The 24,014-nt window shown below is 45.3% G+C and overlaps 1 protein-coding gene across 2 annotated transcripts; it reads left to right on the plus strand.

Moving 5' to 3' along the window:
• Positions 1–9,029: 9,029 nt before the first annotated feature.
• Positions 9,030–24,011, plus strand: LOC121299114 (potassium-transporting ATPase alpha chain 1). 2 transcript variants are annotated; one of them, XM_041226662.1, is made up of 23 exons: positions 9,030–9,169; positions 10,249–10,371; positions 11,017–11,076; positions 11,573–11,776; positions 12,197–12,310; positions 13,342–13,476; positions 13,861–13,978; positions 14,568–14,836; positions 15,223–15,421; positions 15,934–16,043; positions 16,887–17,021; positions 17,376–17,568; positions 17,780–17,955; positions 18,351–18,487; positions 18,641–18,791; positions 19,233–19,401; positions 19,860–20,014; positions 20,869–20,992; positions 21,144–21,289; positions 22,154–22,287; positions 22,733–22,834; positions 23,001–23,092; positions 23,330–24,011. In XM_041226662.1, exons 1-23 carry the CDS (start codon positions 9,158–9,160, stop codon positions 23,356–23,358), a joined length of 3,087 nt encoding a protein of 1,028 aa, XP_041082596.1. In that variant the 5' UTR covers positions 9,030–9,157; the 3' UTR covers positions 23,359–24,011. The 2 variants fall into 2 exon arrangements, with proteins under 2 accessions (XP_041082596.1, XP_041082597.1); XM_041226663.1 differs by lacking the exons at positions 9,030–9,169; positions 10,249–10,371 and adding an exon at positions 10,604–10,793.
• The last annotated feature ends 3 nt before the right edge of the window (positions 24,012–24,014 follow it).

A 24,014-nucleotide genomic window follows, 5' to 3' on the forward strand; every position in this document is an offset into this window, starting at 1 on the left:
AAGCTACCACAAAACCGACGCATTTGGTTCAATGGAATTAAACCGAGGGTCTTAAACGGGTTAATTATTTTAAATTCCCAACGCATTCCCAGCTGCATCCCACGGGAATTCAGCTCCCAGTTCATTCCCGCTGATTTGAATTACCCGCACATCCATTCCAAGTTGCTTTGTAACGCACTATGCTGCACACGTGTGCAAGCAACGCAAAAAAAAGTCTATAATGTGTCTCTACCAGCTTTGCACATCTGGACTCTACAATTTTTGCCCGTTCTTCTTTGCAAAATTGCTCAAGCTCCTTCAAGTTGGATGGGGACCTTTGGTGAACAGCGATTTTCAACTCTTTCCACATATTCGATTGAGGTCCGGGCTTTGACTGGGCCACTCCAGGACATTGACCTTATTGTTTTTAATCCACTCCAGTGTGGCTTTGGCTGTACGTTTGGGGTCATTGTCCTGCTGGAAGATGAATCTTCTGCCAAATCCCAGGTCTCTTACGGACTTCAACAGGATTTCTCTGTACTCTTCTGCATCCATTTTGCCCTCTATCTTCACTAGCTTTCATTTTGATTCCATGTTGTAACACAATAAAATGTGGAAAAGTCAAATGAGGGTGAATACTTTTGAGAGCCCCTGTATGTGAATGTTGACAACACATTTTCTAGCACAGCTTGCAAAGCCCCTTTGGTAGCCCCAGGCACAGGACTTGGCTGGCTGCATTGTTTATTGTGGAAAGCGGCTGGGAATGCACAGTCATTTGTGAAAGTGGTATTAGGAAAGGCGGTTGCTTAGCTGGATGATTAAAGGTAAATATTATAAGTTCCTGCACATCCTACTGTAGTGTCTCGAATCACTTTGCATAAGTGGTTAATTAATAAATACATAGGCACGTCATTCCAATGTGATTATGCATCGTCGCAATGTAAGAAGAACATAAGAACATAAGAACATAAGAAAGTTTACAAACAAGAGGAGGCCATTCGGCCCATCTTGCTCGTTTGGTTGTTAGTAGCTTATTGATCCCAAAATCTCATCAAGCAGCTTCTTGAAGGATCCCAGGGTGTCAGCTTCAACAACATTACTGGGGAGTTGATTCCAGACCCTCACAATTCTCTGTGTAAAAAAGTGCCTCCTATTTTCTGTTCTGAATGCCCCTTTGTCTAATCTCCATTTGTGACCCCTGATCCTTGTTTCTTTTTTCAGGCTGAAAAAGTCCCTTGGGTCGACACTGTCAATACTTTTTAGAATTTTGAATGCTTGAATTAGGTCGCCACGTAGTCTTCTTTGTTCAAGACTGAACAGATTCAATTCTTTTAGCCTGTCTGCATATGACATGCCTTTTAAGCCCGGAATAATTCTGGTCGCTCTTCTTTGCACTCTTTCTAGAGCAGCAATATCTTTTTTATAGCGAGGTGACCAGAACTGCACACAATATTCAAGATGAGGTCTTACTAGTGCATTGTACAGTTTTAACATTACTTCCCTTGATTTAAATTCAACACTTTTCACAATGTATCCGAGCATCTTGTTAGCCTTTTTTATAGCTTCCCCACATTGTCTAGATGAAGACATTTCTGAGTCAACAAAAACTCCTAAGTCTTTTTCATAGATTCCTTCTCCAATTTCAGTATCTCCCATGTGATATTTATAATGTACATTTTTATTTCCTGCGTGCAGTACCTTACACTTTTCTCTATTAAATGTCATTTGCCATGTGTCTGCCCAGTTCTGAATCTTGTCTAGATCATTTTGAATGACCTTTGCTGCTGCAACAGTGTTTGCCACTCCTCCTACTTTTGTGTCGTCTGCAAATTTAACAAGTTTGTTTACTATACCAGAATCTAAATCATTAATGTAGATTTGGAATAGCAGAGGACCTAATACTGATCCCTGTGGTACTCCACTGGTTACCACACTCCATTCTGAGGTTTCTCCTCTAATCAGTACTTTCTGTTTTCTACATGTTAACCACTCCCTAATCCATGTACATGTGTTTCCTTGAATCCCAACTGCGTTCAGTTTGAGAATTAATCTTTTGTGCGGGACTTTGTCAAAAGCTTTCTGGAAATCTAAATAAACCATGTCATATGCTTTGCAATTATCCATTATCGATGTTGCATCCTCAAAAAAATTAAGCAAGTTAGTTAGACACGATCTCCCTTTCCTAAAACCATGTTGACTGTCTCCCAGGACCCTGTTACCATATAAGTAATTTTCCATTTTGGATCTTATTATAGTTTCCATAAGTTTGCATATAATAGAAGTCAGGCTTACTGGTCTGTAGTTACCTGGTTCAGTTTTGTTTCCCTTTTTGTGGATTGGTATTACGTTTGCAATTTTCCAGTCTGTCGGTACCACCCCTGTGTTAAGAGACTGCTGCATGATCTTGGTTAGCGGTTTGTAAATTACTTCTTTCATTTCTTTGAGTACTACTGGGAGGATCTCATCCGGCCCAGGGGATTTGTTTATTTTAAGAGCTCCTAGTCCCTTTAACACTTCTGCCTCAGTTATGCTAAATTTATTTAAAACTGGATAGGAACTGGATGACATGTGGGGCATGTTGTCAGTATCTTCCTTTGTAAAAACTTGTGAAAAGTAATCATTTAATATATTTGCTATTTTTTTTCTTCATCTATGATTTTGCCATTTGTATCTCTTAAACATTTAATCTCCTCTCTGAATGTTCGCTTGCTGTTGTAATATTGGAAAAACATTTTGGAATTGGTTTTAGCTCCCTTAGCAATGTTCATTTCTATTTCTCTCTTGGCCTTTCTAACTTCCTTTTTGACTTGCGTTTGCAGTTCTGTGTACTCTTTCTGCGTACTTTCTTTTTGGTCCTTTTTTAATTCTCTATTATGTGCAAATCATTTTTGCAAGCTATAACCCTAACCCCCTTTCTGATACAATTCTGTACTTACATATATCATGCAGAAAGATTTCCACATTAAAGCACATTGCAGCGACGCAGAATCACATTGTAATGCACACAGGCGTTTACTCAATATCCACTACGTAAACGCACGGTTTTGTTAATAATAAGGGCACTTGAAAAAATGCAGCTTTTTAAGAGCTGAGAACAACGAATTAAAAAGCCCTAATTAAGCTAATGAGTTCAATTGAGGGTTCGGTGATTGAGACACAGACACAGGGGGTCCCTGGGCCAGGCCTGGGACACCCTGTTCTGCTTCCAGTGTTGGGGCTCAGGAAAAGGGAGGAGGTGGGAGAGCAGTGGCGCCTCAGTGGGGACGAAATCCTTTGCATGGTTCAGTTATTTAGTTGATTTTTGCAAAGCCTGGCAGTGTCTTCATCTGCCAGGCAGTCAGTCGCCACTTCATGACGTTTGCATCATTTCCAGCCACTTCACTGAAAATCTGCAATGAAATCCATGCTAGTGTTTATCTGGGGGTTAGTGCTGGTTATTATAGAAGCTAAGCATATTGTTATTATTATTATTATTATTATTATTATTATTATTATTATTATTATTATTGATGTCGCCGGAATCCCCCAGCCCCTTGTGATCTGGAAGCACAAAGGACAGGATGTGGCACGCATTCTGTAAAACAATTTAATATCACTTCAGGAGGACTGAGTCAAATAAGAAGTCGACAGACTCCTTGATCAGGAGATCACCAGAACGCAGCTTTAAAAAAAGAAATAAATAAACAAACAAACAGTCCGCTTGTGTTGTGGAACTCCCAGTACAGGCCGGTATCCGTGTTTGAATGAGATCGTGAATCAAACGTTTTGTCAACAGACACCCCAGTGTGCGGTGCACTGTGCCACTTGAGAAAAAATATATATAAAAAGTAAAAATAATTGTGTCTCTTTCTGAAGGTGTTTCCTGCTAACTGCCCCGGGTCTCCTGATTCAGGGAGTCCTGGGGGTCTCTGCTACCGTCGGTACCCTGGCCCTTATGAAGGCTCAGCGGGAAGCGCAGTTGGCAATTCTGCAAAGCCTGGCTGCGCAGGAGAGAGGCAGGGATCGGGGCTGAGATCAGCCAGCTCACTACGGCCTCGCTCCCCGTTCTGCAGCGTCTGAGCAATCAGTCCAGGGTGAATGTCCTAATTGCATTTCTTGCAATGCGCGGCTGCCAGGAAGCTGGCCAGATAGCAGGGAAGTCAAAGCTTCTAATACACTGATTGCCTTTGATAGGATCGTGTGGTTATGGAGCCACCTGGTGGGCAAACCGTAGAACAACAACTGCAGAAAACAGCCACCGGGTCACCTTCACTGCCCACAGCCATTCTATCCACGTTCTCGCGTGGAAAATGGGTATTTAAAATCAAGGCTCTAACTTTAACCTTTCCTGGGTTCATTTAATTCACGCACACACACGCACACACACACACACACACACACATACCGGACAGCCCTGATGTCTACAGTGCCAAAAACAAAGTGAGCAGCAAACGCATAAGGATAAAAGGTTTATTGGAGTAGTTTTTGGTATCCTTGCGCATTTATACTGTAGAATATGGAAGCAAAAACAAGTCCCAGTGTGGTGTTAGAAAGTGGTAGGTCGTCAGAATGCGATACGAGTACTAAAACTTGACCCGTGTAATGTCAGAAAGTGAAAAGATTTTGAAAAGATTTTTTTTTTTTTTAAAGAAACTAACGAAGGACTGACACATTACCGCAAGTTTTGATAACGTCACCCTCTGCTTTTCAGCACCACTTTCAAACACGCGGCCGAGTATATTGCAGCGCAATGGGAGGTGGCTCACGGTTTGTATTTTTTTTTTAATTTTTTTAACGAGGACTGTGAGTTTTTAAGACTCCACCTGAGACAGTTTCTAATTCTCACGGGAGTCACGGCTTTTTTTTTTTTTTTTTTTTTTCAACGCGCAACCTCTTCTGTTTGAACTGCTGGCAAGGCTCACGTCATCTTAGCTGATAACCTTTAAAATAAGATGCCGTCCCCATTCTAAAAGTTTCTTGGAACATTTGCGCTTTTCTTTTTCAAGTTCAGATAACAAATAGCAGGCTCGAAGTTTATCACTTCATTTGCTGATAAGGTCCAGCTTTTTCAACCGATAAGTTTCTGTTTCTACACCCCCCCCGCCCCCCCCCCCCCCCCCCTCCCCCCCCCTCAGTGCGTACCTCAGGGGTGCTGGAGTGTTCGAAACCCGCTCGCAACATCGATTTGGGCGAGCGTGTGGCGATAAGAGAATGAAGTCTGTTTGTCGTTAGAAATCGACCTTGAAGAATTTCAAAAGCTTAGCAATGTTTGCTTTTGTATCAATAATATTTCTCAAACTTGAAACGCAGGTGTTTATTTATTAAAGACAGAGGGCCCCAAAAATTATATTATTATTATTATTATTATTATTATTATTATTATTATTATTATTATTTAGTGTGCCCAGTTATTTTACACCTTTTTTCTCTCCAGTTTCCAGTTGTGAAGGTCAGGGATGACGTAGTCTATACCAGCATTTTGACGGATCAAGTTTACTCAACAGTTTGATACCGCGGTGGTAGTTTCAAGGCAATTACCGTGCCAGGGCGGGTAATGGGTTCAGGTGTAAGGCAGAGGACAGCCACCGCAATCCCTGGATCTCAATGCAGCTGAGCACTTCTGGGATGAACTTGAACCAGCGTTCTACAGGAAAAGCGCTACATAAAAATAAAATTGAAAGACTGATTGATTGATCGTCATGACGATCCTCTTGCCCAGTAATGACTGTATTGATTAACAGCCCTCACCATGTCTTTTGCAGTTACAGTGTAATTTCGGTTCAGTCCTGTCTAGTGATATTAAACTGCAGTTACAATGTAATTCCAGTTCAGTCCAGTCTAGTGATATTAAACTGCAGTTACAATGTAATTCCAGTCCAGTCTAGTGATATTAAACTGCAGTTACAATGTAATTCCAGTCCAGTCTAGTGATATTAAACTGCAGTTACAATGTAATTCCAGTCCAGTCCAGTGATATTAAACTGCAGTTACAATGTAATTCCAGTCCAGTCTGCAGTGATATTAAACTGCAGTTACAATGTAATTCCAGTCCAGTCTAGTGATATTAAACTGCAGTTACAATGTAATTCCAGTCCAGTCCAGTGATATTAAACTGCAGTTACAATGTAATTCCAGTCCAGTCTAGTGATATTAAACTGCAGTTACAATGTAATTCCAGTCCAGTCCAGTGATATTAAACTGCAGTTACAATGTAATTCCAGCCCAGTCCAGTGATATTAAACTGCAGTTACAATGTAATTCCAGTCCAGTCCAGTGATATTAAACTGCAGTTACAATGTAATTCCAGTCCAGTCTAGTGATATTAAACTGCAGTTACAATGTAATTCCAGCCCAGTCCAGTGATATTAAACTGCAGTTACAATGTAATTCCAGTCCAGTCTAGTGATATTAAACTGCAGTTACAATGTAATTCCAGTCCAGTCTAGTGATATTAAACTGCAGTTACAATGTAATTCCAGTCCAGTCCAGTGATATTAAACTGCAGTTACAATGTAATTCCAGTCCAGTCTAGTGATATTAAACTGCAGTTACAATGTAATTCCAGTCCAGTCCAGTGATATTAAACTGCAGTTACAATGTAATTCCAGTCCAGTCTAGTGATATTAAACTGCAGTTACAATGTAATTCCAGCCCAGTCTAGTGATATTAAACTGCAGTTACAATGTAATTCCAGTCCAGTCCAGTGATATTAAACTGCAGTTACAATGTAATTCCAGTCCAGTCTAGTGATATTAAACTGCAGTTACAATGTAATTCCAGTCCAGTCCAGTGATATTAAACTGCAGTTACAATGTAATTCCAGTCCAGTCTAGTGATATTAAACTGCAGTTACAATGTAATTCCAGTCCAGTCTAGTGATATTAAACTGCAGTTACAATGTAATTCCAGTCCAGTCTAGTGATATTAAACTGCAGTTACAATGTAATTCCAGTCCAGTCTAGTGATATTAAACTGCAGTTACAATGTAATTCCAGTCCAGTCTAGTGATATTAAACTGCAGTTACAATGTAATTCCAGTCCAGTCTAGTGATATTAAACTGCAGTTACAATGTAATTCCAGTCCAGTCTAGTGATATTAAACTGCAGTTACAATGTAATTCCAGTCCAGTCTAGTGATATTAAACTGCAGTTACAATGTAATTCCAGTTACCAGTCTAGTGATATTAAACTGCAGTTACAATGTAATTCCAGTCCAGTCTAGTGATATTAAACTGCAGTTACAATGTAATTCCAGTCCAGTCCAGTCTAGTAATAGTAAACTGCAGTTACAAAGCAGCGATCAAAATAAAACTCCAGTTGCGCAGCAGTTTTATCCATTCCTGGATCACACTGTGGCTAATTAAGCTAGTAGTAAAACCTGGACTGGGTGAACACTGCTGTGCAATAGGAGTCTTATTACTATGCCTCGTGTAGCACATACAGATATAGTCTGTCAGACTTGTAGGGGTATGCTGAAAAACAGTGCAGATCTACATTTAAAAGACCCGATCAACCTTCATGTGCTTCAATTGCGGAGGCGGGTAATAAGCATTTCTTTCTGCAATACAAACACACAGAGGTCTTTGTGATGTCAGAGGAGCTCTCTGACACGCCGAGGCGGCCGTTCCGCTTGTGACACCATAAGTGCGCAAGAGTGAGACGCGCGGATTTGTTCTCGCTGTTTGATAAGATAATGCGGCGCGCAGGCAGGCAGGCACTGAAGATAGGCGCTTTAAATCCTTGCGCTTATTTGCATAGGACTCCTGAAGGTGCGCCCTGGAGTCATTCACGCCAGGGGTGCATGTCATGGAAGTCTGTGATTGGATAATGGTCTGGGGAGCGAGGCTGTGATTGGCTGGTTTAGGGAGCGTGGGGTGGGATTAAGGGGGGGTTGCAATATATATAAAGAAGAAAGCTTGCCTCTCTGTTCCTTTACGCATTCGGACCCCGCAGGAGCCAGTGCATCTAAACTCTGCACGGCCTCATCTTTCATCCAGGGGAAGGTCGAGGGCTGTGTTTGGATCCAAAATGTTGTACTTTTTTTAGTTGCTGGATCACTACAACAGCCACGTATCTCAAATTAAAGAAACCCACAAAACCAATAAATAAATAAAAAGAACACATTTAAAAAAAAAAAATTGCAAAAAACTAAAAATTAAACAAAAAACAATAAACTTAAAAAAAGGGAAAGGGTTCCGAGCGCACTGTGCGACACCCGAGATCGGGAACTTACAGGAAACCTTAAGGCTACAGTTCCCCAATTTGTCATGCGTGAAATATTGAAATGTTGAATTTCAGCTAGTGCATTATAAAATAGATACATATGGGAAACTTAACACTGTCCAATTATACACACAGTGACTGAAGAGGCTACCCGGTACTGCTAGAGATGATGTGTCAAGCACAGTCCTGGAAGGTCACTTACTTCAGGTTTATCAGATAAGATAATGTGCGACTTCAGGCTCTGAGCAGAGATTTAATTGGTTCAATTAAACAATTTAGAACAGGGTTGGAACAAAGATCAGAAGCCAGGCCGCCCCTGCACGTCAGGTTTGGTGGGAGTGAGTGGACCTAGTTTCCTCTCTCCGTTCACTTCCTGTGTTACAAGTTATTAGTTACAAGTTGTTAACTGTATATAACAACACAAATAACTACCTGGATGAGGCCCGTATTACACCATGAACTCGATTGTATTTGAAGGTTATATCCTTTCTGATGTGAGACATATAGTCGACAGCCTTTAATTCAAGCCGACGGGGGTGCAAAACAAACTTGTAAAAATAATGCTGCCGCTAATACTAGTTATAAGTATTATATGATAAACACAATGAAGGACCTTTTTGTGTGTCGGGTCGCATATTTAAAGGTTGCTCAATGACAACACTGAGGGAACAACACGCCGCTTTGCACTGGCTCGCTATCAGTTAACGGGTACACAAAGGAGTTTTGACATCGAAAAAAATAAGGCCAGGTATAGTGTGTGACTTTGTGTGCTGGAAGGGGGGGGGGGGGGGTGTATAAAAGCCGAATCTTTTAACACTTGCGATATTGTTGTTCTGAGGTTGGGGAGGGATTGGAGTTTGGAGAGAGAGAGGGAGGCTGACAGTTTGGAAAGATTCATAGCGCGAAGCACTCGGGAGAGCAGTCCTCTGAAGAGCTGGTTTAAGCGGTTACACGGGATACTTTGTAACGGGACAAGATGGGGAAGAACGTAAGTAGAACTCGAATTATAGTCTTCATTTTGCAATAAATGACCTTACGATTTACAGCCCCCCCCCCAAAAAAAAAAAATACACGATGATAAAATCGATTTCATTTTACAGTTTACCACAAAACGTCACGGTTATTCATACAAAACTACCGTACACTTTAAATATGTGATACCATTCTTAAATGGTTCTTTGAATGTTGTCAGGGTTCTTTGAAGAACCTTATACCTTATCAGGTGGTTCTTTTAAACCATTTGAAATCAATTTAAAAGGTTCTTTGAAGAACCAAAAACGGTTCTCCTATGATAGCGGTGCAAATAACCTTTAATGGTTCCAGATAGAAACTTTTTTTTTTCTAAGTGTACATATATGGTAAAGACATACATACATACATTTGATGAAATATATGAAATGTATTGCAAATATGTCACCTGTGAATATATATAACTATTATATATATATATATAATATATATATATAATATATATATATATATATATATATATATATATATATATATATACTATATTATATATAAACAACCATGTTATTAACGTAGTTGTTAACAGATAATATGCCAAAAAAGGGGGGGGGGGGGGGGGGGTCCTTAAACTAGACTAAAATGTGACCAAATTAAAATGTACAAAAAATTAAACCTCTACTGGGACGTACATTTAAAAAATTCAAACCAGAAATGGTTCAAAACGCTTCATAAAATATTTCATTTCTAAAAATGTTTGCATGTTACCTTATCCATATTTTGTTCAAGATCGACCTTCATTTTGCTATTAATATATATATTTTTTTTTTGTTGTTTGTTTCCTAAAGAACATTAATAAACAAAAAATCGGATGAGCTAACAATTAAATACAAAGTCGCTTATAAGCAAGCAAGTTGATAATTCAGGATACAATGCGTCACTGCAATAGACGCGCAATTATAATTGGTTGTCAAAACTACAGTAGTAATATTATCAATGTTTGCTATTGCTTGGATACAGGATTTCTAAAAAAACTCTGTTTGGGGGTCCCGTTGTTTTAGACCCTATAATTCTCACCCCCGTGTTTTTTCCCCCCGACAGGACTCCTACGAGGTGTTCGTGGAGATGGAGCGGGACGGCAACGGAGAGATGGGAGCCAAAATCAAGAAGAAAAAGGAGAAGAAGAAGGAGAGAATGGAGAACATGAAAAAGGAGATCGATATCGTGAGTTAACAGCGCTAAAGCAGGCGGTCAGCCACCGCATGCACGGCAGAATCCGCAAAGCCAGCGTGTTCATTAAACGCAAAGCCGGTCACCCTGAGAACTCCGTGCGCCTCAGTGAGCGTTCAGAGCGCCGCCCCGAAAGAAGCGCAGAACACAGCGCCTTCCCGGCTGCGGGGCTGTGTCGCTGGTGAATGCGTTTCTGATTCGTTCAGACTGCCATCGCTTCTTTTCCATCCTTTACACCAGCTTTATTGAGAAAATATTATCTTTGACAGCTTTAAAATGCGAGGAAAAAAAAAAAAATCATTTTTCCTGGTAGTTTTTGCGTAACTATTATATCTAAATGAAAAAACATCGTGTCTCTCATGACAGTATTTACAGCGGAGATAGTAAATCCATGCGTGCTTACACATCCTTACAATGTTAGTATACACGGTTACAATGTACTGCATGCGGAAAAGTTTTTCCAGAGAGAGAGAGAGATTGAGAGAGAGAGAGAGAGAGAGAGAGAGAGAGAGAGAGAGAGAGAGAGAGAGAGAGAGAGAGAGAGAGAGAGAGAAAAGAAAGCTAAAACGAATAACAGCACAGCTAAACTGTCAATAAAAACGGCTCATTGTCGCTGGCGCCTCCTCTTCTCTCCTGCAGGACGACCATCAGCTGTCCTTTGAGGAGCTCGAAATGAAATACACCACCAGCGTCACCAAGGTGAGTGAGCGCAGAACAATACAGTAAGACTCCCGCTGCGCAGCAGCTTGATCCAGTCCTGCTTTCACTGTGAGTTTGACGATGAGACACACCTGAGCTTGTTATGGCTGGGATTAGAACGAGGGTGAGGGTGAGGGTTAGGGTTACCAATAGTTGAAATGCAGAAAACAAAGTGTGGGTCCACAGAGAATTGGGGGGCAGGATAGAGGTAAGGATGGGGAGGGGGTGGGGTTACAGCGGTACTGCATGAGTCTGCATGACTCAGGTTATGCTACGCGATGTGGAATGCATTCTGGGGATTGTAGTCCCACAGTATATAACAACAAAACAGATTACAACCGCACACACTCTGGGGACGCAGCGACAACTTTCGAAAAATCTCTACAAGCCCGGTGGATCAATAAATTTAATACAGCTGGGCCGGCAATCGCATACTGCCGAGACACACCCGAAGAACTGCCTGTAACTTCACTGCCACGCCCCCTCTCTCCCATAGGGTATGACTTCCACCATGGCTGCCCAGGTCCTGGAACGAGACGGCTGCAACGAGCTGAAGCCGCCCAAGGGGACCCCGGAATACATCAAGTTCGCCCGGCAGCTGGCAGGAGGGCTGCAGTGTCTCATGTGGGTGGCCGCTGTCATCTGCTTCATCGCTTTCGGGATCCTGATGGGACAAGGAAACCTCACCAGCTATGATGATGTAAGGCTGAAGAAACAAATATTTACACACACACACACACACACACACACAGTGCATACATACACATTCATAAGAACACAAACATGCATACATCCATATACATGTATACTTTGCATACAGTTGTAATCAGTCATGTTTTTTTTTTCAAATAAATTAAGAAACATCAGTCTTAATACATGCACGCCTGTATACATATTGCATACTTTCCATTCGTACATACAAACATGCATGCATTAATGCTAGACTATCCATTCTTGGGTCTTAACAAGACAAAGATTTCTTCTTGTTAAATGGAAAAAAACAGATCGCCAGAGAGAGAAAGAATAAATACTAAAATAGTATGAAAAGCTTTTAACCCTTTCTCTCTCTCTCTCTCTCTCTCTCTCTCTCTCTCTCTCTCTCTCTCTCTCTCTCTCTCAGTTATATTTGGCTATCGTCCTGATCGCCGTCGTGGTCGTTACTGGCTGCTTCGGTTACTACCAGGAGTTTAAAAGCACAAACATCATCGCCAGTTTCAAAAACCTTGTCCCTCAGGTAAGTACCTAGTTACAAAGATATCAGGGAGAAGAAAATATATAACCTCAGAGTTGGAAATGACCCAAGATTACAACACACTTATGATCAGGTACATCACAGTCAGGGAAGCGCAGGGACCCCTGAGGGTGTCCCCTGGTAAAGGCACGGCCGCGTGGTGTGCAGGGGGGAGTCGCACAGTCAGGGGAGCGCAGGGGTCCCCGAGGGTCTCCCCTGGTAAAGGCACGGCTGCATGGTGTGCAGGGAGTCACACAGTCAAGGGAGTGCAGGGGTCCCCGAGGGTCTCCCCTGGTAAAGGCACGGCCGCGTGGTGTGCAGGGGGGAGTCGCACAGTCAGGGGAGCGCAGGGGTCCCCGAGGGTCTCCCCTGGTAAAGGCACGGCCACATGGTGTGCAGGGGGGAGTCGCACAGTCAGGGAAGCGCAAGGGTCCCCGAGGGTCTCCCCTGGTAAAGGCACGGCCGCGTGGTGTGCAGGGGGGAGTCACACAGTCAGGGGAGCGCAGGGGTCCCCGAGGGTCTCCCCTGGTAAAGGCACGGCCGCGTGGTGTGCAGGGAGAGTCACACAGCCGGGGGAGCGCAAGGGTCCCCGAGGGTCTCCCCTGGTAAAGGCACGGCCGCGTGGTGTGCAGGGGAGAGTCGCACAGTCAGGGGAGCGCAGGGGTCCCCGAGGGTCTCCCCTGGTAAAGGCACGGCCGCGTGGTGTGCAGGGGGGAGTCGCACAGTCAGGGGAGCGCAGGGGTCCCCGAGGGTCTCCCCTGGTAAAGGCACGGCCGCGTGGTGTGCAGGGGGGAGTCGCACAGTCAGGGGAGCGCAGGGGTCCCCGAGGGTCTCCCCTGGTAAAGGCACGGCCGCGTGGTGTGCAGGGAGAGTCACACAGCCGGGGGAGCGCAGGGGTCCCCGAGGGTCTCCCCTGGTAAAGGCACAGCCGCGTGGTGCGCAGGGGACAGTCACACAGTCAGGGGAGTCTGTGGTTTTTTACACGCACAGAAGTTGGCTCATATAAAATCATGGGTTTTGTGACGTTTCACCAGCAAGCGACAGTGTTCCGGGATGGGCAGAAGTTCAACATCAACGCCAACCAGCTGGTGGTGGGGGACCTGGTGGAGATGAAGGGAGGGGACCGCGTGCCGGCGGACGTGCGCATCGTCTCCGCACAGGGCTTCAAGGTATTATTATTAATATTATTGCTATTATTATTAGTCAGATGCTTAACAACTGCTGCTGCTGCTGCAGAGTCACTTACAGTAGGACTCCCCCTACGAAGGGCGGAGCTCAAGGAGGCGAAGTGAGCCGCTCAGGGTCACACACAGCGAGTCAGTGGCTGAGCCTGGATTTGAACCTCCTGGTATCAAGCCCTTTTCTTCAACCACTGGTTTTATGTAATTTTAAAGCTATTCCTGAGTCTTCGTTTGTGTGATGAGTACATGGTGTGCAGGGTGTCTCATCGTATTGTATAAGAGACCTCATTTCATACGGTTTGAGCAGCCGGACCCTTTCGCCCAGACTGCGCACGGTGATGTCTCTCTCACAGTGTCCATCTCCTCCACCAGGTGGACAACTCGTCTCTGACCGGAGAGTCGGAGCCCCAGTCCAGAAACCCCGAGTTCACTCACGAAAACCCACTGGAGACCAAGAACATTGCCTTCTTCTCCACCACCTGCCTCGAAGGTATACGAGAAAAGTCATGGCTTTTTATCACTCTCGCTAACCCTGAACTGAGTTACAAACCCCAACCTCAAATCTAACCCTACTCCCAACCCCAACCCAACCTCTGACCCTAATCCCAACCCTAACCCCACCTCTAACCCTACTCCCAACCCCAACCCAACCTCTAACCCTACTCCCAACCCTAACCCCACCTCTAACCCTACTCCCAACCCCAACCCCACCTCTATCCCTTACCCAACCCCAACCCTGACCCCAACCCCAACCCTACTCCCCTAACCCCAACCCCACCTCTATCCCTAACCCCAACCCTAACCCCAACCCCAACCCCAACCCCACCTCTATCCCTTACCCAACCCCATCTCTAACCCTAACCCAACCCCACCCCTAGTACAGCTAGGGCCAAAAGTTCTGTATCACCCTATAGAATTAACAAATTTGGCTTCATAAAGGCATATGAAACCTGCTGGATAATGTTACGTTAACATATTATTTATTGTTTTAGTTATGTCTCAATCCTAAAGCTCTAGGCGATGCAAAACTTTTGTCCAGAGCTGTACACTGAAACATTCTCACCCTCCCTTCCTGGCAGGTGTTGCGACGGGCATTATAATCAACACTGGTGACCGTACGATCATTGGTCGCATCGCCAGCCTGGCTTCAGGGGTGGGGAACGAGAAGACTCCCATCGCCATCGAGATAGAGCACTTTGTCGACATCATCGCCGGCCTGGCGATCTTCTTCGGCGCCACCTTCTTCGTGGTCGCCATGACGATCGGCTACCGTTTCCTGGAAGCCATGATCTTCTTCATGGCCATCGTGGTGGCGTACGTGCCCGAGGGTCTGCTGGCTACCGTCACGGTGAGCGGAGGAAGGGCCAAAGGGTCAGGGTCGAGATTAATCAATCCATCGATCAATCTTTATTTTATATAGCGCCTTTCATAGTGACCACCATCACAAAGCACTTTACAAGAGAGTGAGGAACAATGCATAACATATTCAATACAGTGAAATACAGGGCATAGCACATTAAGAACACACAATGCAAATACATTAAATACAGTGAAATACAGGGCATAGCACATTCAATACAAAAAGTAAACAATTCTTGATGGCTGTATCATACCTTGACTCGATGACGGTACGTTTGGAGCTTTGTGAAAATATGACACTAGGGACAATCCTTCAACTAGGGTTGAGAAGTCAAGAGCATAGTAGAGTAACTCCTGTCCCCCGTCCCTCTCCAGGTGTGTCTCTCTCTGACAGCCAAGCGTCTGGCCAGGAAGAACTGCGTGGTGAAGAACCTGGAGGCCGTAGAGACTCTGGGGTCCACGTCAGTGATCTGCTCCGACAAGACCGGCACCCTCACCCAGAACAGGATGACCGTGTCCCACCTCTGGTTCGACAACCACATCCATTCCGCTGACACCACAGAGGACCAATCAGGTACGAGAAATGTGTCCCGTGAACCCGCACCACGAGAGCATCTGTCTGTCTGTCTGCCTGCCTGCCTGCCTGCCTGCCTGTCTGTCTGTCTGTCTGTCTGTCTGTCTATCTATCAATGCTCACTTACACAGCTTTACCAATACATAGTCAACAGATGCAGTGCTTTGCAGGTTTGTATCTATTATTAGACTGCCGTTTGAGTTCATATTTCATATTTACAGCTCTGGCCAGAGGTTTTGCATCCCCTACAATTTTAGGATTGAGACATAATTAAAAAATAAATAATAAATATATGAACATAATTTAGATCTCTTACTTAACATCACGCAATCAAAGAAACTACAAAATGATCTTGCAGAAGTTGACCGCAGGCCATAATAGCAGTATTTCATATTAGATTTTGAAATGTACTTTATGAAACAAGATTAATTAATTCTATACAGTGATGCAAAATATTTGCTGTATATAAAGTGTGTCTAATATGTGTATATTTTCCATGCTTATTTTTCAAGGTCAAAGTTTTGATCAGTCCTCGGAGACGTGGCGGGCGCTAGGCAGAGTGGCTGGCTTGTGTAATAGAGCCGTCTTCAAACCTGGACAGGACGCTGTGCCAATTCCCAAGGTGAACCACAAACCACTCAATACAAGATATTAATAATATTATTAATGAGTCATTTAGATATTAATATAATAATATTATTATTAATTAGTCATTTAGCGAATTCAGAGACTAGGGGGGTGAACTCTGTTTCATCACCTGCTGCTGCAGAGTCGCTTCCAATAGGACCTCGTTTGTTTTACGTCTCGTCTGAAGGACGGAGCACAAGGAGATGAAGTGACTCGCTCAGGGTCACACACAGGGAGTCAGTGGCTGGGATTGAACTGGGAACCTCCTGGTAACAAGCCCCTTTCTGAAATCGCTGGACCACTAAAGCCCCTTTAATTAAATATTAAAGTGTATTGATAAGGAACGCTCCTACTGAAAGATGATTGGCTGACAGCAATGAATCGTTTTACGAACGAAAGTTTATGAACGAGAGCGGTTCCTGGCAGCTGATTGATCTCAGATCTCTTTGTCAAGTCGGGTCTTAAAGGATCCCAGTGATTCTGCCTCAGCCTCACGAGTAGCCAACCCTATATAACCCCTTCCATAACCTCACCCCTCTCTGTGTGAAGAAGTGTCTCCTTCCCTTCTATCCTTATCTTCACTTGATTTCTAACTGTGTCCCCTCTGGTCCTGTATTCATCAACACCTTTTAAGAGTTGAAAGACTTCATGCCTCCTCTGGGTCTTCTGTGTTCCAGGCTAAATTAATGCCCTTCTTTCAGTTTCCGTAGCTCAGTCCTTTAACCCTTACTGGGATTTGTCTGGTTGGTCTTTGCTGGGCTCTCTGTCTAAGGTTGCGATGCGTGGAGAGTGTCCATATGCAGCAGTAACTCAGTGTTCTTACCCCTCGTCTCTCCAGAGAGATGTAGTGGGAGACGCCTCTGAGACTGCCCTGTTGAAGTTTACTGAACTCGCCTTCGGGAACATCGTGGATTATCGGAACCGCTTCAAGAAAGTCTGTGAGCTCCCGTTCAACTCGACCAACAAGTTCCAGGTACAGTAAGCAATCGCAAGCGATGGAGGCAGGAGATCTCCAAACGTGCCTTATACCCTAAAATAAAATGACTTACCCAAAGCGACTTCCAGGTGTTACAGGGCAGTAAAGGGTTACAATGCAAGCGCAATATTTAAGTACAATGTAAGCTGACAGTGCAAATAATACTACTAGAATACAATACGAACTAGGATGCAACAAGTTAGGATTACAGCGAGTTACATCTACAATGACATGTTGGCAGTGCAAGAGTGCAAGGACAGTGCATCAGCTGAGGATCCAGTGTCGTGGTGCTGTGTGTGCGTGTGTGGCACTCTTTATAATATCTCACCTCGCCCAACCCTCTCTCTGTAGCTGTCTGTCCATGAGCTGGAGGACCCCCTGGACCTGCGCTACCTGCTGGTGATGAAGGGGGCGCCAGAGCGCATCCTGGAGCGGTGCTCCACCATTATGATCAAGGGCCAGGAGCTGCCCCTGGACGAGCAGTGGAAAGAGGCTTTCCAGACCGCCTACATGGACCTGGGGGGGCTGGGGGAGAGGGTGCTGGGTGAGTGGGGCTGGAGAGAGGGGGTAGAGGGTGGAACTAGGGATGCTGGGTGAGAGGGACTAGGGGGGCTAGGAGAGAGAGGGCTGGGGGAGTGGGACTTGATGAGAGGGGAGAGGGCAAGTGGGTAGCTAATCAGAGTGGGAAGGAGGGAGGGAGGTCAAAAAATTAAGACCGCTTTCCTGACATACACCCCCCCTCCCTCGCCCTCCAGGATTCTGTCACCTGCTGCTGAGCGAGAAGGAACACCCCCGAGGTTTCGGGTTCGACGTGGACGAGATGAACTTCCCCACCAGTGGGCTCTGCTTCGCCGGCCTCATCTCGATGATTGACCCGCCTCGAGCCTCTGTGCCGGACGCCGTGATGAAGTGCCGGACCGCTGGGATCAGGGTACGAACGAGAGGAGGGGCCAGGGAGAGCAGGCATTCTCCTAAAGGCTGAGCGAACGCGGAGGAGACTGGAGACCAGGTTTCAGGCCACTGCGCAGCACACACCAAGGGTTTGACACAGCAACCGTTAATTAGGTCCCCCGATGGTCTCCTGGAACCAGGTTTCAAGCCGCTGTCCCTGAAAAGCATCCCCGTGTTCCCTCGGCTTTATATTTCCTTCACCGGTTGAATAAGCAGTTTCATCAGGTGTTGGGTTTGTTGGGATAGCAATGGAGGGCTATCTGTTCAGGCTTTGTTAATAAAATACTTGGATTGTGGTCTGATCACATCTCAGAAAGATAAAGGACCCTCCCCATCCTCCTCCACACACACTGATGTGTTTTTCTGCCCTCACAGGTAATCATGGTGACTGGGGATCACCCCATCACAGCAAAGGCCATCGCGGCGAACGTGGGCATCATCACGGAAGGCAGTGAGACCGTCGAGGACATCGCCCTGCGGCTGCGCATTCCCGTCGAGCAGGTTAACAAGCGGTGAGTCTGTCCATCTGTCTCTCTGTCTCTCTGTCCTTATGTCACTGACCAAGCTTTGCAATGCCGAAGTTCAGCAAAGCTGCAACCAAGATGACTGGCGTCAGCTGGAATCGCCTGATTCATTATCGTACCCTCGCGTTATCATGCCCTCAGGGACGCCCGGGCGTGTGTGGTGAATGGCGGGCAGCTGAAGGACATGACGAGTGAGGAGCTGGATGATCTCCTGCGCACTCACCCGGAGATGGTCTTCGCCAGGACCTCCCCCCAGCAGAAACTGATCATCGTGGAGAGCTGTCAGAGACTGGTGAGAGGGGGAGAGGAGTGGGAGCTGCAGGAAGGGTTTCAGGAAAGCGGGTTCGTGCAGGGGGGGTCCAATCACAGTCCTGAAGGGACATTCAACAGGTGAAATGAGATCATGAGCTAATTCAGAGTCTGCGTGGAGGTTTGAATTCAGTTAGGTGATTTAGAACAGGGTTTGGAACGAAGACCAGGAGTCGAAAGAGCAACTTTGGCCAGCCCTAGGTTAGAAGAGTTAGGGGTGGGGGTTAATTTTTACACTCTGGTCCCTTAGAAAAGTTGACTCCATGTTCCCATATTCATACTTCCTCTTCCTCCCCCTCTCCCTCCTCACTCTTTCCCTCTCTCCCTATTCCTCTCCCTTTTCCTCACTCTCCCTCCCCCTCTTCCTCACTCTCCCTCCCCCTCTTCCTCTCTCTTCCTCTTCCTCTCCCACTCCCGGTGACAGGGCTCTATCGTCGCGGTGACAGGGGACGGTGTAAACGACTCCCCCGCTCTGAAGAAAGCTGATATCGGAATCGCGATGGGTATTTCGGGTTCGGACGCAGCTAAGAACGCAGCCGACATGATCCTGCTGGACGATAACTTTGCTTCCATCGTCACTGGAGTGGAGCAGGGTACGCGAGAGAGCCGGGGAGCTTTCAGGAACTCGCATACTGAAGCTAGTGCCACACTGAGAGTGGATGAGGGTGGGGTTTTGAATGATGTCATTGAAAGGGGTGTGCTGTTTTTTTGTTTTTTTTTAACAGCTCTTGTAAGTATCCCCATAGTAAAAGCATAGTAAAGTGTAATCAAGCACAGTGAACGCATGGTAAAGCATAAGGAAGCATTGTAAAGCACAGAGAGATGGTAAAGCATAAGGAAGCATTAAAACATGGTAAAGCATGTTAAAAACGTAGAATCCCAAGGTGAACCAGGAAAACACAGACTATAACCATGGGGAAAGCTTGGGAAAAACTGCAAAAAATACTGAGATGAACTTTAATGAGGGAGGTTATAATGAACTCCAAGCCACCTGTTAGTACTCCTTCATGTAATCATTGTTAACAGCCTCTCTCCCCCTCTCTGCCGGCAGGCCGTTTGATTTTTGATAACTTGAAGAAGTCCATCGCCTACACCCTGACCAAGAACATCCCGGAGCTCACCCCTTACCTGATCTACATCACGGTCAGCGTGCCCTTGCCCCTCGGCTGCATCACCATCCTGTTCATCGAGCTGGCCACGGACATCGTGAGTCTGCTTTCGAAAACGCTTCCATCCTGGGGCCGCGCCACGCGGAACGAGCTCGAGAGCAAGTGACGGGGTTCCGCAAAAAATAAATAAATAAATAATAAACCCACAGCGCCACCGCATCCGTTTAGATAACGTGCCGGTCCTTTCTCTTTTCATTGTCAACATCCTGCCAACTTCTGACACTGACAAGTCTGTTCCAAAGCTCTTTTCAAACTGTCTGCTCTAGCGCACTGGGGTTTGAAAATCCTTAACCTAACCTCTAAAATCACTGCATCACTTTTTATTTTTTATTTTTTGTAAACGAATTTTAAAAACTCTGACTTTCCTGCATCCCGGATCATTGTCGTTGTGCACTAGAGCAGACATTTGGAACAGAGCTTTGAAACAGACTTTAAAGTGTAAAAAGTTGTCAGTGTGTTCACAACGAAGAGAGAAACGGCAGGCACGTTATTTAAACAGCGGCAGCAACACGTGGGGATGGGTCCCCCTATATTTTTCGGAGCCCCGCTACTTAACTCTTTAAGAGCTGCATTTACTTGCTTCGTGGAAAATGTCCAGCAGGAAATCAAGATAAGACTGCAGGTGCTCGGAGATGATTGCCAGGAGCAACGGACCTTCAAGGTCACAGAGGCGGCTGCCGAGCTGGCTATAGATAATGGGGTGCAGACAACCTAAGTTTGGAACCAAGAAGCTTCTAATAGGGACATGGAAGCAGCTGGCAGTGAGAGAGTGATGCAGTACTCAGCTGCTTAGGGTGGTCCACTAAGCCTGTTATATTCTGCTGGTTTCTCCTTAATAAAAAAACATAATTCTTTACATAAGACACAGGGATGACCTCCTGTATCCCACAGTTCCCTTCGGTGTCACTGGCCTACGAAAAAGCTGAGAGCGACATCATGAATCTGAAACCCAGGAACCCCAGAAAAGATCGGCTGGTCAACGAATCCCTGGCTGCTTACTCCTACTTCCAGATTGGTGCGTTGATTCCCCTCCCTGCGTTTCACGCGCACAACCAATTAAAACCACAGGAGCAATTGTTTCTTTGTTTTCTCTATGCATTTGCGCACTGCTGCTCGCGGTCCAGGTGTTTAGGTTGTGAGCCGTCTTCGTTGTCTCCCTCCCACAGGAGCCATCCAGTCCTTCGCTGGATTCACAGACTACTTCACATGCTTGGCTCAGGAAGGGTGGCGCCCCCTGCTGTGCGTGGGGCTACGATCAGCCTGGGAGAACGCGCACAACCAAGAAGTGCAGGACAGCTATGGGCAAGAATGGGTACGTTAGAGACGCAGCTCTGCCTCTCTGTGAAGCAGGGCTGTCAAACCTGGAGGGACCCAGCGGTGTCTTTCGGCTTTCGTTCCACCCCAAGCTCTCAACTTCTTTGGTCTAATTATTTGATTCATTTGTTGGACAAAAGTAACGCTTTTCTCCAAGCTTCAAAATGTTTCATAGGCAGTGTTACCTTCAATCAAGTGCATTTTTTTTTTTTTTACAAATCATGAACTGCAAAAAATATGAAATGTGTCCAGTAGAACCCATGATTAGCTTAATGAGGTTAATTGAGAGGTTAACGGGAGTAGAAGGACCTTCTAATATTCTTGTGTTGCATGTTCCCATGTGTTGCTACAGCTGTTACAGTAAGGTGTGTGTATTGTTTTATTTTTTGTTTTCCATTTTGACCGCTTTTTTTAAACTTTTAAATTGCGTTCCCTGCCTCAAGATGGCTTCCCATGTACCCGCATGGACCTCTCGGAACTACATTTCCCATCATCCTCCTGCTCACACATGTAACTGAGATGGATTTACCAGTGAGCAGAAGGATCATGAGAAATGTAGTTCCGACTGGGCCATGCGGGTGCATGGGAAGCCATCTTGGAGGCAGTGGAATGCAATTTAAAAAGCTGTCGAAATGTAAAACAAATAAAATGTAAAAAGTACACACACCTTACTGAAACAGTTGAAGCAACACATGGGAGCATGTAACATAAAAGCGAGTGTCTTAACCACTGTGCAAAAGAGGAGGGTTACATATAAAAATATAAAACCTCATCGCATCTCACCGACCGGGAGACAGAATCCAGCGGGGCAGTGTGTCGCACAGCGCCTGTTTTCCACGCTCTCTCGTTCTCTCTCCTGCAGACCTTCGCTCAGCGCCTCTACCAGGAGTACACCTGCTACACCGTGTTCTTCGTCAGCATCGAAATCTGCCAGATCTCGGACGTGCTGATCCGAAAAACCCGCCGTCTGTCTCTCTTCCAGCAAGGATTCTTCAGGTGAGTGCCTTGGATCTGCGCGGATCCATTTACAGCAGAACCCGTCCCATCTTCAAACAGCAGACTGCAGTTCCACAGAAAAAGGCAATTCACTGTTTTTTTGTTGCTATGAATTGATGTTTTGACGTAATGGAAGATTTTAAAAAAACAGCAGCTGGTTCTGACTCTCAAGTTTCTTAAAGTGGGAATGAAAATATTTATTCAAGTGAAACCAGTCTTTCAAATATTCATTTGAAGAAGCAGGACTATAAAAAGCATATCACTATTGCAAACCAAGTCAATGTGTATATAATACTCATTTTGAGTCCGTGTCTGTGTTTCTCTGTGTGTGTGTCTTTGCGTGCATGCCAGCGTGTCTGTGTGCATGTCTGTGTATCTGTGTGTGTGTGTGTATCTGTCCGTGTCTGTGTAGCTCTGTGTCACACTCTCTCTCTCCCTCTCTCAGGAACAAAGTGCTTCTGTCTGCCATCGTGTTCCAGCTCTGTCTCGGCACCTTCCTCTGCTACTGCCCTGGCATGCCAAACATCTTCAACTTCATGCCCATCAGGTGAGCGCTGACACTAGTGACCAGGGCGTGCCAGTCCCCTGCGATGCCTCACAAGCAGCTATGAATTCCCCCAGCTGGCTCCCAGCCCAGGGGGTGCACTGGTCAAGCCCAACGGAGTCACGCCTCACTGCTGTCTTTCTCTATCTCTTTCTCTCTCCCCCCGCAGAGTGCAGTGGTGGTTCATTCCAGTTCCCTACGGCATTCTCATCTTCATCTACGACGAAATCAGAAAGCTGGGAGTGCGCCGGCATCCAGGAAGTAAGCATCGCTCCCTGTTTTACACACGCCCCGTCCGCGGGCAGACCTTATGGTCCAAGGTCTTGAGCAGACAACTGCCAAGGCAGGAACGTCTGATCGACACTTTCTCTCGGCTGACAGCAGCCAGATAACAGAACGCTTTGCACAGCAGCACTCAGAATCCCAGTTTTGCACTTGGAATCTTTTTATGAACCCTTTACACATGTTCTCACCCTGTCTCTCTGTTTTTGTCGACAGGCTGGTGGGACAAGGAGCTGTACTATTAAGGGTGGAGGGCGTTGCTGGAGTCCTCTCACAGTCCTGGCTGAACCTCGCCTTTTTGTGTAACTGGCATTCTGCACCCCTCCCTCCCCCGCACACACGAAACAGACCTACAGCTGCAGCCACAAGCTTTACTTCACCTAGAATTTTAGGATTGAGACGTAATAAAAAAATAAATAAAACTACACGGCCAGGATTTAGATCTTTTATTTAACATTATTGTAATCAAAGACAATACAAAACAGATCATTGCATATAAAGCACTAACAGTAGTGCAGTAGTGTTTCACGTTACACTTGGAAACGTTTCAAAATCAGACGTTTCCACTAAGAAGCGTGCAGGAAACTCCAAAGCGACAGTGTGTAATTCAATATGTTAACCTCGCATTATTCCAGCAGGTTTCATTTGACTTTATGAAGTGGAGTTCATTCAATAGAGGGGCTCCTGGGGGCTAAACCAGTCACATTTTTGGTGTTGTCTATTGTTTGCTTGCTCTCAGTCGACAGAATCCTGTAAGAATATTTTTGTACAGTAAAAAAATAAGAAAACCAACCGAATTGTCCTAATGCAGAGCTTCCCAAACCTTTCAGCTGAGCCCTCAAATTGACTTAACTAAATATACTAATCATTTGCTTAATTAGACCTTTTTTAAAAACTCGCC

This window comes from Polyodon spathula, chromosome 24, assembly GCF_017654505.1.
Source record: "Polyodon spathula isolate WHYD16114869_AA chromosome 24, ASM1765450v1, whole genome shotgun sequence".
Lineage (NCBI taxonomy): Eukaryota > Metazoa > Chordata > Actinopteri > Acipenseriformes > Polyodontidae > Polyodon > Polyodon spathula.

Coding starts and splice junctions, on each gene's coding strand:
- LOC121299114 (XM_041226662.1), top strand. Junction 13,477..13,860: donor TCTCCGCACAGGGCTTCAAG/GTATTATTATTA, acceptor CTCCTCCACCAG/GTGGACAACTCGTCTCTGAC. Junction 16,044..16,886: donor ACGCTGTGCCAATTCCCAAG/GTGAACCACAAA, acceptor TCGTCTCTCCAG/AGAGATGTAGTGGGAGACGC.